Here is an 18,383-nt window from a genome sequence, read left to right as displayed (position 1 = left end):
TACCTCAGAGTGGTTTTGATTTGCATTTCTCTGATAATGAGTGATGTTGAGCATCTTTTCATGTGAAAAAACACTTTTTAATGAAACACTTGCAAGTTAAGTTGCTGACTGTTGCCCCATCACCCATGAATTAGTTTTCTTACAGACAAGGACATTCTATTGTATAACTATAACAACTTCTAAAATCAGAAAATTCGCCTTACGTAACTACCTCTAACCCTCACGCCCTGCTCTTCCATCCTTGGGCACTGACTCCCCATTGGATTACCCCAATGTGCAGACATACTCATCATCCTGCTTCTCCCTGCACTGGGTTGCTCTTCTTTGCAAATTTCCTCTTCACCCAGCATAGGCTCTAACTTCACTCTGGGCTACCATTCCCCTGCTACACCTTCCATTCCCATTTCCATTCCCACACTGTATTTTTCTTGCTGCCCTTTGTTTTGGGAAGGAGGTGGCAAATAACTGGGTCCCTCTTGCTTCCCTATTTATTATAGTTGTTTAAAGCAGTCAATGAAACAATTAAGGGAGATTTTCTGTCTTTAGAACTATTGCAAGGCAACTCCAAATGGTATACCTCAATCCTTGTCAATTTACTAGCTCTTTTAAGTCCACAGATTTGGTCTTATTGAACTAGACTATATCTATCTCAATGTTTTATAAACTGTTTAAAAGCAACAGAACTGTTTTTTTCCAAATGAAATGTTACGTAAAAGCTTGATAGGTAAACCAGATCAAAGCAGAATATACTGTTAAAAGTAGTCCCCATCCTATAAACCGCCCCCCACCCCCGTAACACATCCCAAAGCTGGGAGGGCAATAGGAATCAGCAATAATCGAGTGTTTAGGACTTCCCTGGTAGTCCACTGATAAAGAATTTGCCTGTTGATGCAGGGGACATGGGTTCTATCCCTGGTCTGGGAACTTAAATTCCCAAATGCTGTGGGGCAACTAAGCCTAGCACCCTAGAGCTGGTCTTCCACAATAGAAAAGCCACCACAGCGAGAAGCCTGTGCCACAGCTAAAGAAAGCTCGGGCCCAGCAGGGATGACCCAGTCATAAATTAAATAAATAAAACATTTTTTTGTTTTTTAAAAAAAGATGATCAACATCTACTTAGTTACTGGGACGAGGCTCCTTGCTTCCCAACTGCTGGGGTGGAACCTCTCCTAACTCTGATTTTTTTTTTGCTTGTGCTCCCTCATCTTTAGTATGGAGACTCTCTTTTGGTTGGTTGGCCTAGGCCCTACTTTTTTGAGGCCCTTAGATATCTCAGAACAGACTTTTTAAAAATGAACTTGAGTTATTGAGAAGCTTCTCGGTAACTACCATGCCTCCTTAGGTAGATTTTTCCCTAGGTATTTTATTATTTTTGATGCGATTGTAAAGGGAATTGTTCCCTTAATTTCTCTTTCCGATCGTTCATTGTTAGTGTATAGACATACAACAGATTTCTGTATATTACTTTGTATTTATATTAATTTTGTATCCTTCAACTTTACCAGATTCATTGATGAGCTCTAGTAAGTTTTCTGGTAGTGTTTTCAGGATTTTCTATGTATAGTATCATGTCATCTGCAAACAGCGACAGGTCTACTTCTTTTCCAGTTTGGATTCCTTTTGAATAACCATTATAAAACCCTAGGTTTCTGCAGAATATAATTTGAAAAAAATCTAAATGCCATTTTAAAAAATGGCAACCCTTTACAGTCTTGAAATTGTAAGCCTGTTACTGTTGTATAATAAGATTTCTCTCAAAAATGCATCCCAGTTTCCTGCTTGAAGAATTTCATAGGGTTTCTCAAGCTACTGTTCTAAAAAAGGAGCAAATAGGAGAGCTTTAAACTTAGCTGTTCATACTCTTATCACAGCAAAAATCTGTCAAAAATAACTTAAGATTGTATAGCTCTTTCTGTGACTTTTGTTTAGAGAAGAACAGTTGATAGAGTAGGTTGTTTGAATTTAATTTAGATGTCCTAGCTGCTGATGCCTGTATGGAGTCTGTACCTCAGTACTGCCCCAAGAGTTGAAGGGATAATTGAGGTGTCTTCATAGAGTCATTGGCCTCAGGTTAATAACTTTTGTTTTAGGGTATGAGGTGAGGAAGCTGGGCAGAGGGAAGGGAAGGACTAGAGATGAGACTGCATAGCTTGGAAATTGGAAGAGGCAGGATCCAATCAGGCTGTGATGCTTAAATTTAAGCTGTTTATCAGCCATTTCTCAGGAACTGACAAATCAGTAATAAAACTCACCTCTGGCTGACCTAAACAAAAAAGGGCAAGTTTATTATAAAGGATATGAGTTGTCTTATGGAACTCAAGGACAGGCATGTTCCTGGGTATTGGAATGTTTTAGAACTAGGGTTTAGAAGGCTGACAGAATATTCTTTCATTTTTAAGTGAGACCGTTCAGTTAATGGATGGTCATTGTAAATCAGGAAGAGTTTCCAAAACAAGGACCTGAAGTAATCATCTGAAAGTATGGGGGTGTGCTCAGGGTTCAGGAGAAGATGAAGTATTTGCTTATGAAAACTCAAGGAAAATAGAGTTTCAGGTCTTAATGTATCAGTTCAGTTGCTCTGCTGCTGCTACTGCTAAGTCGCTTCAGTCGTGTCCGACTCTGTGTGACCCCATAGACGGCAGCCCACCAGGCTCTGCCGTCCCTGGGATTCTCCAGGCAAGAACACTGGAGTGGGTTGCCATTTCCTTCTCCATTGCGTGAAAGTGAAAGTGAAGTTGCTCAGTCGCGACTGACTCGTAGCGACCCCATGGAATGCAGCCCACCAGGCTCCTCCATCCATGGGATTTTCTAGGCAAGAGTACTGGAGTGGCTTGCCATTGCCTTCTCTGGTTCAGTCGCTCAGTCGTGTCCAACTCTTTGCGACCCCATGAACCGCAGCATGCCAGGCCTCTCTGTCCATCACCAACTCCTGGAGTCCACCTAAACCCATGTCCATCGAGTCAGTGATGCCATCCAACCATCCCATCCTCCGTCGTCCCCTTCTCCTGCCCTCAATCTTTCCCAGCATCAGGGTCTTTTCAGATGAGTCAGCTCTTCGCATCAGGTGGCCAAAGTATTGGAGTTTCAGCTTTAACATCAGTCCTACCAATGAACACCCAGGACTGATCTCCTTTAGGATGGACTGGTTGGATCTCCTTGCAGTCCAAGGGACTCTCAGGAGTCTTCTCCAACACCACAGTTCTAAAGCATCAATTCTTTGGCGCTCAGCTTTCTTTATAGTCCAACTCTCACATCCATACATGATCACTGGAAAAACCATAGCCTTGACTAGACGGACCTTTGTTGACAAAGTAATGGCTCTGCTTTTTAATATGCTGTCTAGGTTGATCATAACTTTCCTTGCAAGGAGTAAGTGTCTTTTAATTTCATGGCTACAATCACCATCTGTAGTGATTTTGGAGCCCAGAAAAATAAAGTCAGCCACTGTTTCCACTGTTTACTCATCTATTTCCCATGAAGTGATGGGACTGGATGCCATGATCTTAGTTCTCTCAATGTTGAGCTTTAAGCCAACTTTTTCACTCTCCTCTTTCACTTTCATCAAGAGGCTCTTTAGTTCTTCTTCGCTTTCTGCCATAAGGGTGGTGTCATCTGCATATCTGAGGTTATTGATATTTCTCCCGGCAATCTTAATGTATAGGGGGTTACAAAGAGTCAAACACTCTTATGAGGCCAACAAACAGTATTCTCTGCTAGAGGACTTCCATTTATTCTTAAAGTTCTACTCATTTGTCACCTTTTAAACTTGTAAATGTCCTTGTTTCCCCCAGGCTCTCTTCTCTTTGTTTTCTTAATGAGTGAGTGAAATTACTCAGTCGTGTCCAAGTCTTTGTGGCCTCTTTGTTTTCTTAATACTTTGAACCTAATCACTTTGTTTTTTTTTAAAGCACTGATCATACTGTATTGTGGGCTTCTTAGATGGTGCGAGTGGTGAAGAACCTCCTTGCCAATGCAGGAAACATAAGAGACGTGCGTTCAATCCCTGGGTTGGGAATATCCCCAGGAGGAGGACATGGCAGTCCATTCTAGTATTCTTGCCTGGAGAATCCTATCGACAGAGGAGCCTGGTGGGCTATAGTCCATGGGGTCTCAGAGAGTCCGACTTACCACTGAAGCAACTTAGCACAGCACACGGCACAGCAGCGATTTATCCTGAAAGAGCCATGGTTAAGAGCCACTAGGTTGCTGGTTTCTTCTCTGTTTGAAACCAGAAAGCTGAGCAAGAGTACCTCTAAGGTCTCTTCCAACTTCAGAGTTCTGAGACTTGATACTCTGGCAGCATCAGTATCACCCGGGAGCTCGTTAGAAATGCCCTTTCTTGGGCACCACCTTAGACCTACTGAATTGCAATCTGCGTTTTAACATGATTCATAAATAATTAAATAAGTTCAGTGCATCCAGCAATGGGATTATTATATAGTCATTTTAAAAAGATGTGTGTATTTGTGTATGAATTATTAAAATATAGAAGAAAATGGCTACTAATTAAGATTAATTAATGGTTTCATGATTCCATTAAAAAACCCACTTGTAGATATAAAAAGTCTGAAAGGATATAAATCAGGCTGAATTAAAGATGATTTTCTTTTCTTCATTATTAATACTTTAAAAATGAGCATGCATGTTTTTAATTTCATTAGGGAAAAAAAGTAAGCTATACTCTCTTTTTGAAGTCATTTCAGTGCCTAGTGTCATTTTTAAAAGGGCTCTCCAGGTGGTACTGTGGTAAGGAATCTGCCTGTCAATGCAAGAGACACAGGTTTGATCCCTGGGTCGAGAAGATCCCTTGGAGTAAGAAATGGCAACCTGCTCCAGTATTCTTGCCTGGAAAATTCCATGGGCAAGGAGCCTGGTGGGCTACAGCCCATGAGATCACAAAGAGTCGGACACAACTGAATGACTGAGCACAGCACAGCATCATTGTTAAAAGCATGGACTGTGATGTCAGCCAAAATTTAACTCCACCATTTTCTGGGTTTTTGACATAGACCTATTAAGTTGACCTCTGGAAGCCTTGGTTATCTCATTCATGTATATGATAATTAATTGAACCTACATCTTGAAAATTTTGAGGATTAAATGAGATATTGGATGTGCACAGAGCCTGAACATAGTAAGTGCTTGATAAATGTTAGCTCTTATTACTATTATTATTCCTTTTTTTTTACAGGTCCATTCATTAATTCCCTCCCCCACCAAAAGCCTTCGCTTGGCAAAAGAATAGCAGTAATAACAATTAAAAAACAAAAAACAATAGGCTAATTACCTTGGGTAAGTATCAAATTGAAAAGGAGTAAGATCAAGGTTTCCAAAACTCCTCATAATTACAGTGGACAAAAGAGGTTTGAATAAAAGTACATGGTGTTAACTCTAATGATATTATTCTGTAGGGAGAACATGTAGATCAGCAACACTTTTTTGTTTATACGGATATGTCTCTAATTGTTTCTTGTTTTATTTCTTTGTGACAGAACACTTCAATTAGCTTTAGCAGAAGAGAAATGGAGGAACCATAGAGCATTAAGGATGAATTCAGGAAGACCCGAGACCATGGAGAACTTGCCTGCTCTCTATACTATTTTCCAAGGAGAGGTATATTCTTTTGTCTTTGAAATCCTACCATTTACATTAAGCATAAATTAAGGGTGAAAAGCTGCGGGGTTTGGAGCTCCTGAATACTTGAGAATGCCTTGAATGTTACAGTTTAAATGGGGAGTGCCAGTAGAACATCTGACTCCCACATGTACCTCCTCTAAGCTCCAGACTTCTAACTGCAGACTTGACACATCTTCATTTGGATACCTCATAGCATCTCTAATTTAAGGGAACTTTTTTTTTTTTTTTGATCATGCTTCATGGCTTGTAGAATCTCCGTTCCTCAACTAGGGATTGAACCTGGGCCACTGCAGTGAAAGCCTGGAATGCTAACCACTAGACTACCGGGAACTCCCTCTAATTTATGTTTTAAACTGAATTTTTTATTTTCTCAAGAAATCTGTTCTTTCATTTTTCCCATCTCAGCAAAAACACCCATTATTCATTCAGGTACCCATGCTAGAAATCCAGGCAACATCCTTGATTTCTTCACTTGATTTGATCTTTTTTTCCCTCTCTCTCCAGTCTATTAGCAAGTCCTATCTTTCTACCTCCCAAATATGTCTCTGGTGTCTATACGGACATCTTATGGCACCCCATTAGTTTAAGTTTTCCATCTCTTCCTAGCCCTTCCTGGGTTCTCTACTTCTTTTGTACTTCCCTTCCAATCTGTTTTTCCACATTGTAACCAGAATAACGTTTTATTTATTTATTTGGCCACAATGCACAGCTTACAGGATCATAATTCCCCGACAAGGGATTGAACCTGAGCCCTTGGGAGTGAAAGCCTCGAGTCCTAACCACTGGACCACCAGGAAATTGCCCAGAATGTCATTTTAAAAACAGATTGGACGAAGCTGCTTTCTTGAAGCTCTTCTCGGTTTCTCATTACAGTTGAATATATCCAAATTTGTTTTTATGACCCTTAGCCAACTTGGCTTCTGCTTACTCTGGCGGTGTCGTTTTGTTCTACTCTATTCATTGTCTTGTTTTTGTTGTTGTTTAATCACTAAGTTGTATCCAACATTTTTGTGACCCCATGGACTGTAGTCCCCTAGGCTCTTCTGTCCATGGGATTTGAAACTCGGATTCAGTCCCTGGGTTGGGAAGATACCCTGGAGAAGGAAATGGCAACCCACTCCAGTATTCTTGCCTGGGAAATCCCATGGACAGAGGAGCCTGGCTGGCTATAGTCCATGGGTTGCAAAAGAGTCAAGACATAAATTCGTGACTAAAACAACAACAACTCTTTGTCTAGTCACTCTGGTCTCCTTATAGCTTCAAATATTCTTAAAGCCTGCTTCCTTCTCAGGACTTTTGTACATGCAGTTGTCTCTAACCATCCTGCTTTCTCACCAACTCCTCATTTTTTAGGCCTCAGCCCAAATGTCATCTCTTCAGAGATCTTTTTCCCACCATAAATAAATGGCTAGCCTTATATTTATTTTGTACTTGTGTAAAGTCTGTCTTCATCCAGTTCAGTTCAGTTGCTCAGTCATGTCCGACTCTTTGCGACCCCGTGAATCGCAGCACGCCAGGTCTCCCTGTCCATCACAACTCCCGGAGTCTATTCAAACTCGTGTCCATTGAGTCCGTGATGCCATCCAGCCATCTCATCTTCTGTTGTCCCCTTCTCCTCCTGCCCCCAATCCCTCCCAGCATCAGGGTCTTTTCCAGTGAGTCAACTCTTTGCATGAGGTGGCCAAATTATTGGAGTTTCAGCTTTAGCATCAGTCCTTCCAATGAACACCCAGGACTGATCTCCTTGAGGATGGACTGGTTGGACCTCCTTGTAGTCCAAGGGACTCTCAAGAGTCTTTGCCAACACCACAGTTCAAAAGCATCAATTCTTCAGTGCTCAGCTTTCTTCACAGTCCAACTCTCACATCCATACAGGACCACTGGAAAAACCATAGCCTTGACTAGACGGACCTTTGTTGGCAAAGTAATGTCTCTGCTTTTTAACATGCTGTCTAGGTTGGTCATAACTTTCCTTCCAAGGAGTAAGCATCTTTTAGGGTTAGGGTTAGGGTTACATGGCTGCAGTCACCATCTGCAGTGATTTTGGAGCTCCCCCCAAAAATAAAGTCTGACACGGTTTCCACTGTTGCCCCATCTATTTCCCATTAAGTGATGGGACCAGATGCCATGATCTTAGTTTTCTGAATGTTGAGCTTTAAGCCAACTTTTTCACTGTCCTCTTTCACTTTCATCAAGAGGCTTTTTAGTTCCTCTTCATTTTCTGCCATAAGGGTGGTGTCATCTGCATATCTGAGGTTATTGATATTTCTCCTGGCAATCTTGATTCCAGCTTATGCTTCTTCCAGCCCAGCGTTTCTCATGATGTACTCTGCATATAAGTTAAATAAACAGGGTGACAATATACAGCCGTGATGTACTCCTTTTCCTATTTGGAACCAGTCTGTTGTTCCATGTCCAGTTCTAACTGTTGCTTCCTGACCTGCATACAGATTTCTCAAGAGGCAGGTCAGGTCAGGTGGTCTGGTATTTCCATCTCTTTAAGAATTTTCCACAGTTTATTGTGATCTACACAGTCAAAGGCTTTCGCATAGTCAATAAAGCAGAAATAAATGTTTTTCTGGAACTCTCTTGCTTTTTCCATGATCCAGCGCATGTTGGCAATTTGATCTCTGGTTCCTCTGCCTTTTCTAAAACCAGCTTGAACATATGGAAGTTCACGGTTCACGTATTGCTGAAGCCTGGCTTGGAGAATTTTTAGCATTACTTTCCTAGCGTGTGAGATGAGTGCAATTGTGCAGTAGTTTGAGCATTCTTTGGCATTGCCTTTCTTTGGGATTGGAATAAAAACTGACCTTTTCCAGTCCTGTGGCCGCTGCTGAGTTTTCCAAATTTGCTGGCATATTGAGTGCAGCACTTTCACAGCATCATCTTTCAGGATTTGAAATAGCTCAACTGGAATTCCATCACCTCCACTAGCTTTGTTCGTAGTGATGCTTTCTAAGGCCCACTTGACTTCACATTCCTTAGAGGATGCTAAGCTCCATGAAGTCAGGGCCCTGCTTGTTCTGTTCACTGTTGTGTAGTCTCAGGTAGGTGAGTAGAAAATGGAAGGTGCTCAATACACCTTGATGACTGAATGAATGATCAGCCTTTGAGGGAGAAGGCATTGTATTTGTTTAGAGAGCAGAGGCTTTAGAACCATACAAAACCTGGATTCCAGTCCTAGCTCTTTTACTTACTATGTAATCTTTAAGGTTGTCACTTAATTTCTTTGGGCCTCAGTTTTCTCATTTGTTAGATGGAGATAAAAACAACTTTCATAGGATTGTGATGATGGTTAAATAAACTATCATGTATGAAAACACAATGCCTGAGATACAGCAATTCATTAATGTTATCTCCCTTTTTTTAAAGCAAACGAGATTGTTTTCAGTGTCTTATGAGTACCTATTTTAACTATGGCGTTCTTATGGCATTCATACTTTCTTTATGATAGTTGACAAAAGTTTTACCACCTAATAATGTGAGGCCTTTGAAGACAGACTTTGTGACTATTGGTTGATTATAGATAAATGTGGTTCTAGACTTCTATTAAGTGGATTCCAACTTGCAATGTACAAGTCAAGGCAGAAAGGATGATAACATTCTGATAAATAGCAAGCAACTGCTCTTCAGAATCTCTGTCCTCTTTCTTTAGGGCCTATGGTATCCCCAGAGGTCAGTGAGATACTAGAGCTCAAAAAGAAGAAATTGTAGCTCAGGAGATAAAACTGATTTTTCTGATCATGAAGGCCTCACTTGTGAGGTATTGCACAAAAGGGAGAAGAGCTCTTTCTACAAACTGACTCAGATTTGTAATAAAGTGGCTTCTAACCTTTATCTTTTTATATGAGACGAGGCTTGAATTAGTGTAGGTTTTATATTTTATTGGTCAAGGATGGATGGGCTAGAGTAGTGTTCAGAAAAAACTTTATAGTTGTAATTCTAGAACTATAGTTCTAGTATTTCAGGAACACATTTTGAAAAATGCCTAAAAGTGACTGGAATTAGAGAAAGAGCAATTTCATGATAAATTAAAAAGAAGAAACTTCAGAATATTCATCCAGCAAACATTTAGTTGAGTGCCTAATATTTATAAAGAAGTATTTACATTAAAATTCAAAAAAATTTTGTAAACCCAATGTATGTCAGCACTTTCACACATTATGTGTCATTGACTTTCTTCTTAGAAATTGTTAATCCCATTTTATGGATAATGAAACTTCTTAGAAATTAAATAATTGCCCTGATGGTTAATAAATGGCAAGTTCTAAATCAAGTTCTCTAAGTCTGCAGCTGGGTTTGTTCAGTTGTTCATCAATGTGTGGTGGAACCAAAAGGTCCATAAGAGAACTCTTGACTGAATTGGGTGGTATAGGAGGAAGGTGGATGGTAAACTTAGTTGTTCTACCATCATTTGTTTGCACCTCTATCATCACATTTATAGTCTATCTTGTACTATGGTTTCTTGTGTATATGTCTGTCTTCTCCACAAGAATGTGTGTTACTGGAGAGCAGAGGCTATGTTTATCTCGTGTATCTTGGTAACTAATTCAAATTTTTTTAAAAATAGGCTGAGCATCTCTATTTTTTATGTTGTTTTTATTTCATAGTGCCTGATGTTGTATCTTGCATACAAGTGCTTGGTAAATAAATTTTTGAGTTAAATTTGAATCTAAGCATTTTAGGGTCAGTTCCCTTTGAAGAAACTGGTGGTGTGCCCCATATTCTAGCAGTTCTCTTTGCAGGCTCAGCATAGTTGGGGGACCCAGTGACAAGATTGCTGACAAGCTAATATTCATCCTTCTCTTGTCCTCTGAGAGGCATCTTGCTGCCAGAGTCCATTAAGCATGGTAGTGGGTACAAGCATAGGAAAGAGATTTGGGATTTGGCTGAACCCAGCCATAGCCAAAGAAATGCTGAAGCGAGATTGGTGTTGGTAAATTGAAAATAACATTGGACTAGAAATCAGAAAACTTCTGTACCTGGTCCTGATACTTTCTAACTTTGTTACTTTAGACAGATAACTTATGTCTCTGAGCCTCAGGGTCCTCGTTCACATTATGGGGATAACTACTTTTAAGGCTGATGCAACATCTAATCTGAAGATGGTAAATTCATTTTACCCAAGCCCTGAGTTCAGTTGAGATAATTACTGAATTTTCTCCCCTGAGCTGTTTGATTAATTGTTCTTGGGACACCAGGCAGACTGTGTAATCATCTAAGGCAGGTGTCATTCTGTTAATTTCAAGTCTGAGTGCACCCTAAGAGACACAGTGATGGAAACACCTGGTGTTAGAAATGGGCAGGAATGTGTTTTCCTAAGTAAACAGTTGAGTGCATCCATTCTGGAGCACATTAACCTTCTCTTTTGGGATAGGCCAAATTAAGATCTGTTATGATATTTCCACAAAAGATCATAATGTGACAGTGAAGTTTCAGGACTGAAAGGTGATACTGTTTTTACAGCAGTAAGGTGATTTGGGCTTCATTTTCCAGATGCTGCTTTTAAGTTGTTTAGATAATTATGCCCTTAAATAATGATGTTGCACAATATGAATCATTTCAGCCCTCTATCTAGAACCCTGGAGCAAAAGCCCGGGTGCCTTTTGTTGGTCCAGAAAGAAGAAGGGATTTTCTTTTATCATAGCTACAAATATTAAGTTTTATCTTCTTTATCCATGCAGCCCTTTTTACAGAGAACAACTTGCTTTGTGAACTTGGATAAGTACTTCATGTCTCTGGTCTTCACTTTATTCATTTGAAAAATGGCAGGATTGGATCAGCTAATCTCTAAGGTCCACCTTGCCTTGATTTTAAGTACAGTATCTGCCTCATTGACCTGTTTCTTTGGGAATACCTGGTCTCTACCCCAACATAGTATATTTGTCATTTTAAAACAGGAGTTTAGAAATGTTGGTTCTTAACCCATTCTTAATGCTTTATCTTGGAGAGTTAGTTTAAGTGCCCATTTAAGAATGAGGAGAGTGGAAGTTTTCATCTATTTCTATCCTAACATTGAAGTGAGTAGTGATAATATTTGGTGAACTATGAGGCACTGGATTATGAGTCAAAGGATCTAGGTTCTGTACCTACTGTATCTAAGGTAATTGTTTTGCGGTTCCAGTAGTCACTCACATTTTTGTGCTTCAGTGTTTTGGACTTTAAATTAATAGAAAGCTACAATTTATTGAATGTACTTTGGATGCCGGGTACTAGTACCTGATTTGTTATTTGCAGCAGCAAAGTGAGTGCAAATGGGAAAGCAAGTTGTGTTCAAGATTCCACAAGTAAGAAGTGGCAGAGCTGGGATTAGAAGCTACATCTTTCATTTCAAAGCCTGGGCTCTTCCTATATCTAAACTGTTTTGCCTCATCTGGAACATGGGGGCCCACTATATATACTCCTAAGATTGTTCCAGGAGCAGATAAGATAACGAATGTCACATTGCTTTTGGCTGTTAACAGTTTTATAGTTAAAGGGAACCCATGAGCAGCTGTAGTGTCATTAAGAACTCCCTGGATTCAAATTACAGCTCTGCTACTTATTAGCTTTGAACATTGTATATTTGAACACTTGGTCTCTCCATGCATCAGTTTTGTCATCCATCAAATGAGAGTAATAATAGTCCATCCAACATTATATGGTGTCATGAGAATTATGTAAAGCACTTTGAATAGTGTTTTGCATGTAGTGAGTATTTAGTATGTGTTAGTGAATAGAGGTGCAGCAAAAATCATCTTCCCCTTTCCCTTCTTCCTTCCCCTTGTTTTAGTTATGTTTAAGCGTAAACAGTGATTGCCCAAGATGAAACAACCAAGTTTAAAGTCACTGGAAAGAACAATGTTTATGTAACATTGTATTGAATATTTTATACATAATAATGAATTAGTGATAAATACAGTATATAGTGGCAACTTTAATCCCAATCCACAATTGGAAGCAGGGGGTTAGAGGATAGAGGGGAGGAGAGCAGTAGAGGTAGAGTCTGAGATGATGATTTATTTGACAAGGCTTTTGGGCCTAATGTTTCTGTTACCTATGGCCTGCATATTACATAGATCCATCAAGCCTCTTTTGTTGTTGTTATTCAATTGCTAAGTTGTGTCTGACTCTTTGCTACCCCATGAACTGCACCACGCACCAGATTTCCCTGTCCTTCACTATCTCCCTGAGTTTGCTCAAACTCATGTCCACTGGGTGAGTGATGCCATCCAACCATCTCATTCTCTGTCGCCCCCTTCTCCTCTTGCCCCCAGTGTTTCCTAGCATCAGGGTCTTTGCTAATGAGTTGGCTGTTTAGCTTCAGCATCAGTCCTTCCAATGAGTAATCAGGGTTGATTTCCTTTAGGATTGACTGGTTTGATCTCCCTGCTGTCTAAGGGACTCTCACGAGTCTTCTCCAGCACCACAGTTTGAAAGCATCAATTTTGGTGATAGACCATGGAGTCGCAAAGAGTGGAACATGACTGAGTGACTAACATCAAGCCTCTTCTCCATTTTAGGTCAACTCTGCAAATGACAACTCTTTCTCTGATTATATCTTTTCAAGTTCTGTCAGATGTTGTTTGTGTAATGACTTTTTCTTTAATTGTCTTGATAAAACCCAAGACCCCAGTTTGGAGTGAAATAGAGCACAGACTTGGACACGACTGAAGTGACTTAGCAGCAGCAGAGCAAGCTATATGGTCTTACTGGTTCAAAGTTTAGGAAAAAGAGATGCCTCACACAATCCATCCCAAATTATTAAACTTCTCTATTTGGATCGGGGACCTCTGTTCCAGAGAATATAAACTATAACTTTATACGGATGTGAGATTTGGACCATAAAGAAGGCTGAGAGTCAAAGAATTGATGCTTTCAAATTGTGGTGTTGGAGAAGACTCCTGAGAGTCTGTTGGAAAGCAAGGAGATCAAACCAGTCAATCCTAAAGGAAATCAACCATGAACCTTCACTGGAAGGACTGATTTTGAAGCTGAAGCTTCAATACTGATGCAATGAACCGACTCACTGGAAAAGACCCTGATGCTGGGGAAGATTGAGGGCAGGAAGAAAAGGGGACGATAGAGGATGGGATGGTTGGATGGTATCACAAACTCAATGGACATGAATTTGAGCAAACTCAGGGAGATAGTGAAGGACAGAGAAGCCTCGCAAAGAGTTGGACATGACTTAGTGACTGAACAACAAGTACCATCATACCATCTGACATAACTCCAGTCTCACCAGTGTTTTTATTAGAATCATACATATCTGTCAGTTTAAATCTCAAAGACAGAATATCACTTTTAGGCAGTTTTGCAACAGACACAGGCAGTCAGTACCAAGTGGAAATGCAAAGAGATGAGGTTAAATTCTATAGGAGAGAGCTCATTTGTGTGACAAAGATTCTTTTTTTGTGTTTTTATAGGTTGCTATGGTCACGGACTATGGAGCCTTTATCAAAATCCCAGGCTGTCGGAAGCAAGGTGGGAACCAATAACTTGAAATTCAGCACTCTCATTTGGCTCTGTCTACTTTCACCTCTAATTATAAGCTCTAATTTTTTCAGATAGTAGTTTGTTTTTGTTTCTAGTGTAAAGATACAAATACAGACAATTGATTAAAGTTCACTTTTAGGAAGCCTTAACTCTGAAGAATGGTGTTTTTCTGACTTCTGGGGAGGGTAGGGGGCATAACCATTTGTGTTCACTTCTAGAAGTGACTCTTCCCTGAATTTCTCCTGTGATCCTGGTTGAGTCACTTGACCTCTTTGGACTTAGGATTTGGGGGAGAGCAAGCTACTTATTCTCTAAGACCAACATTGTGAGTTTTCTAGTATGTGGCATAGGGAAAGGAAATAGTATTGTAACCAGTACAAATTTATATACATAAAATGCTTTAAATTTTCTTCATAATTGATAGATCTATTGAACACTTTTAGAGAATCCTTTTTGTATCTATAGTCTTATTTGTTTCTCCAAATAATTGTGTTAAGTAGATTCCATAGACTGGTGACCTGCTCAGAATGTTTGAGCTAGGTTATAGCATGGTCAGGACTAGAACCCAGGCCTCCTGATGCAGATGTATTAAAGATCTTAATGTAAAAGATGTACATAGATATATTATTAAGAGAAAATATAGAAGAGTATTTGACTACATAAAAGTCAATCTAGAAGTATATTTGACTATATAAAAGTAAAAAACATAATTGCAAACATCATCATAAGCAAAGTTAAATGAGAAAAAAGAATTTGCAGTCCATATGACACAGGACTAATAGAAAAGAGGAAAGTAGGAATGGGGCCAAGGATATGAAAGGATAATTCATAGGAGAAAAAACAGCAGTTGAACAATAAATATCTTAGAAGATGCTCATTCTCGATAGTGATTAAAAATATAACTGTGATACATCCATTCAATGGAATACTGCTCTGCAATACAAAGGAATGAGAATCAAGTATCAAAATACACAATAATCTAGATTCATTTCCAGAGAATTATACTGAGTGAAAAAAACTAATCCCGAAAGATGACCTGTATTATGGTTCCATTTATATAACATTTTTAACAGCTTTATTAAGATATAATTCACAGATGTACATTTCATTCAGAGCGCACAGTTGAGTAGTTTTTAGTATAGTCACAGAATTTTGCAACCATCACTACAATCTAGTTTGATACCATATTTGTCATACAAAAGAAACTCGGTACCTATTTTGGGCTTCCCAGGTGGTACAGTGGTAAGGAATCTGCCTGCAATGCAGGAGACCCAGGTTCAATCTTTGGGTTGGGAAGATCCCCTGAAGGAGAAAATGTCAACCCACTCCAGTAGTCTTGCCTGGGAAATCTCATAGACAGAGGAGCCTGGTGGGCTACAGTTCATGGGGTTGCAAAGAGTTGGACACGACTGAGCATCAGCATGCTTATGTGACAATAACCTATTATCAATCACTCCAAATTGCTTATCTCCCTCTCCCCCTTTTAAGGCATGTTCACATATGCCTATGGCTTCTGAGGTAACTCAGTGGTAAAGAATCCACCTGCTAATGCAAGCACTGTGTTCCATCCCTGGGTCAGGAAGATCCCCTGGAGGAGGAAATGTCAACCCACTCCAGTATTCTTGCCTGGAGAATCCCATGCACAGAGGAGCCTGCTGGACTAAGGTCCATGGGATCACAAAAGAGTCGGACACAACTTAGTGACTTACCACCAACAACATATACTTATGTATTTTAAATGTCATTGTGTATATTTAGAAGAAAGTCTGAAAGAATAGTCAACAAATTAGCCATGGTCACCACTGGGGAGCTTGGTTTGCTAAAGGAGAGATGGAAAGAGAGCTTTCACAGTTTGTGTACAGCAGAAATTAAACACAACTTTGTAAATCAACTATACTATAAAATTATTTTTTTTAAAGGAACTTTTGCTATTTGTAATTAAAAAAAATTTTTTTGTTGTTTTACAAGAGCTGATCTTGCCTTTAGCTTTGGAGACTACTCTGCTGCAAATTGCATCTTAGCTAATTAGAAATAGCTTACTGGTAGTTTCCAAGCTGCTGCTGCTAAGTCGCTTCAGTCGTGTCTGACTTTGTGTGACCCCATAGATGGCAGCCCACCAGGCTCACCAATCCGTCCCTGGGATTCTCCAGGCAAGAACAGGAGTGGGTTGCCATTTCCTTCTCCTATGCATGAAAGTGAAAAGGGAAAGTGAAGTCGCTCAGTCGTGTCCAACTCTTCACGACCCCATGGACTGCAGCCTACCAGGCTCCTCCATCAGAGTACTGGAGTGGGTTGCCATTGCCTTCTCCAGTTTCCAAGCTAGCAATCTGCAATCTGTAATAAAATTTCTCCTTTCATGTTGGCTAAGATTTAATGACATGAAACTAATCCTTATCCCTGTATGGTATGCACCTCTTTAGATCTGAAGACAGATTTTCTTGTCAGTGTACTTGCCATAGCCACCAGTACCTGAAAGTCCCATCCTTACTTGAGCATTTATGTGACACTTTGGTGACTGTGTGAGGGTTAAAAGCCTGCCAGCTTCCAGCAGTTAGTCCTCAACTCACTTATATCCATACCCTGTCAGATGATGCCTCTGATCGTGGCTGCCAGTTTACAAGTGAATCTGTCAGTCTAACAACTGTGCTGAGATAAGCTTGAAGGGAGAGCTCAGGGAGCCAAATTGTTAGATGGAAACTCCACGAGTTCTAATCCTGGGCACTTCTGTAGGTTTATTGGTTAACTTGAGCAGTTGACTTTTCCACAGTGTACTTTAGCTTCTCTGCCCTTAAATGGAAGAAGATTATTAAGTCTAGTCCTGAGAGGGCTGAGTTATGAAATAAATGATCTCTAGATTTTAACATCTGTCAGGAAGGTAGACTCTAATTTGAGTTATTTTTCTCAGATTTCTGTTTTCAGAATTTTTAAATCAGTACTAAAGACTGGTTCCTAGTATTCAGATCTAAACTAGATTTTCTTTCCCCTCTTATAGTATTGTCTGATAGAACTTTCCACAATGATGGAAATGTTCTTTATCTGATGTGCTGTGTAACACCAGCCAGTTCTCCAGGCACCAACTGGTTGGAGAATTGAAACGTTTCTGGTCAATAATGTTTGGGTAACAAAAAACATATTAAATATGTCTCCAGTCAATACTTTGCTATGAATCAGGAGTTCTCTCGACCTCCCCTCTGTGAGTTTGATAATTTGCTAAAATGGCTCACAGATCTCAGGAAAACACTTTCCTTTTGTTTGCCAGTGTATTATAAAAGATGCAAGTAGGAACAGCCAAACGGAAGAGATGCACAGGGCAAGATACAGGAGTGGGGAGTACACAGAGCTTCCATGTCCTCTGGCATACCGCCCTCCAACAAGTTGATGTGTTCAACAACCCGTAAACTCTCTGGCTGTCATGCTTTAAGGGTTTTTATAGGGCTCAGTCTCCAGCCCCTCTCTCTCTTTCCTGGAGGTCAGTGGAACTGAAAGTTCCAATCCTTTCATCACTTGGTCTTTCTGGTGACAGCTCCATCCAGGAATTATCAAGGGTCCCCACAACAAAGTCCCCTCATTAGCATAAACTCTAGTATGATCAAAAGAGGCTTATGAATTACAAAGACACCACTATCACTAGGGAAATTCCCTGTTCTGTGTAGGGAGCAGGGACAAAAACCAAATATATTTTTATATTGTACCACATCTGTTGTTTAATACAGTAGCCTACTGACTTTTAAATTTTGTTTGTTTTGATTAAATTCAAACTTTAAACATCTGTAGCTAGTGACTATTGTAGTGGACAGTGCAGCCCTATATGTTTATGAAGTTCTTTCTTTCTCTACTATCCTCTTCCCACCAGCACTGAACTACAAAATTTTGAGAGTAGAGATTATTCACTGTTGCACTTTTAAAGTGCCTTGCTTGTGGTAGAAGTGCAAATATTTTTAGCAGTGAATTCAGGTTTAACAAATGATTACTGAGTTCTGTGTTTTGGTCACTGTGTCACGTGGGAACAGAGATAAGAAAACATAGTCCCTGCTGCTCTCAGATTGTTCACAGTCTAGACGTGTAAACAAATTACAATGTAGTGTAATAAAATGAGTGAAGTTTCAGTTAATCCACTGAGCTGTGTAATAGTTAGGCTACTGGGATGAGTCAGGGCCTGCTACAGTGCCTGAGATATAAATGTCTGAATGAATCCCTAATACCACAAGATATAGGATGTGCAAGCACTTTAATTTATGTGCCTACATTATTGTTGTAAATCGCTG

At 39.8% G+C, this 18,383-nt stretch overlaps 1 protein-coding gene across 3 annotated transcripts in view; it reads left to right on the top strand.

Moving 5' to 3' along the window:
* The window catches only part of ZCCHC17 (zinc finger CCHC-type containing 17), a 52,152-nt gene that overhangs the window by 4,106 nt on the left and 29,663 nt on the right, over positions 1–18,383 (top strand). For 2 of the 3 annotated variants that reach the window (XM_055573864.1, XM_055573867.1), the window contains exons 2-3: positions 5,493–5,613; positions 14,049–14,106. In XM_055573864.1, coding sequence (XP_055429839.1) covers positions 5,548–5,613; positions 14,049–14,106 — 124 coding nt within the window. In that variant the 5' untranslated portion in view covers positions 5,493–5,547. Of the gene's footprint in view, positions 1–5,191; positions 5,293–5,492; positions 5,614–14,048; positions 14,107–18,383 lie in introns of those variants that run through there. The other variant, XM_055573865.1, reaches the window with a different exon arrangement.

Source organism: Bubalus kerabau, chromosome 3 (assembly GCF_029407905.1).
Source record: "Bubalus kerabau isolate K-KA32 ecotype Philippines breed swamp buffalo chromosome 3, PCC_UOA_SB_1v2, whole genome shotgun sequence".
Taxonomy (NCBI): domain Eukaryota; kingdom Metazoa; phylum Chordata; class Mammalia; order Artiodactyla; family Bovidae; genus Bubalus; species Bubalus kerabau.
Note: the sequence above shows the minus strand (reverse complement) of the source record. Positions and strands in the feature narration are given on the sequence as shown.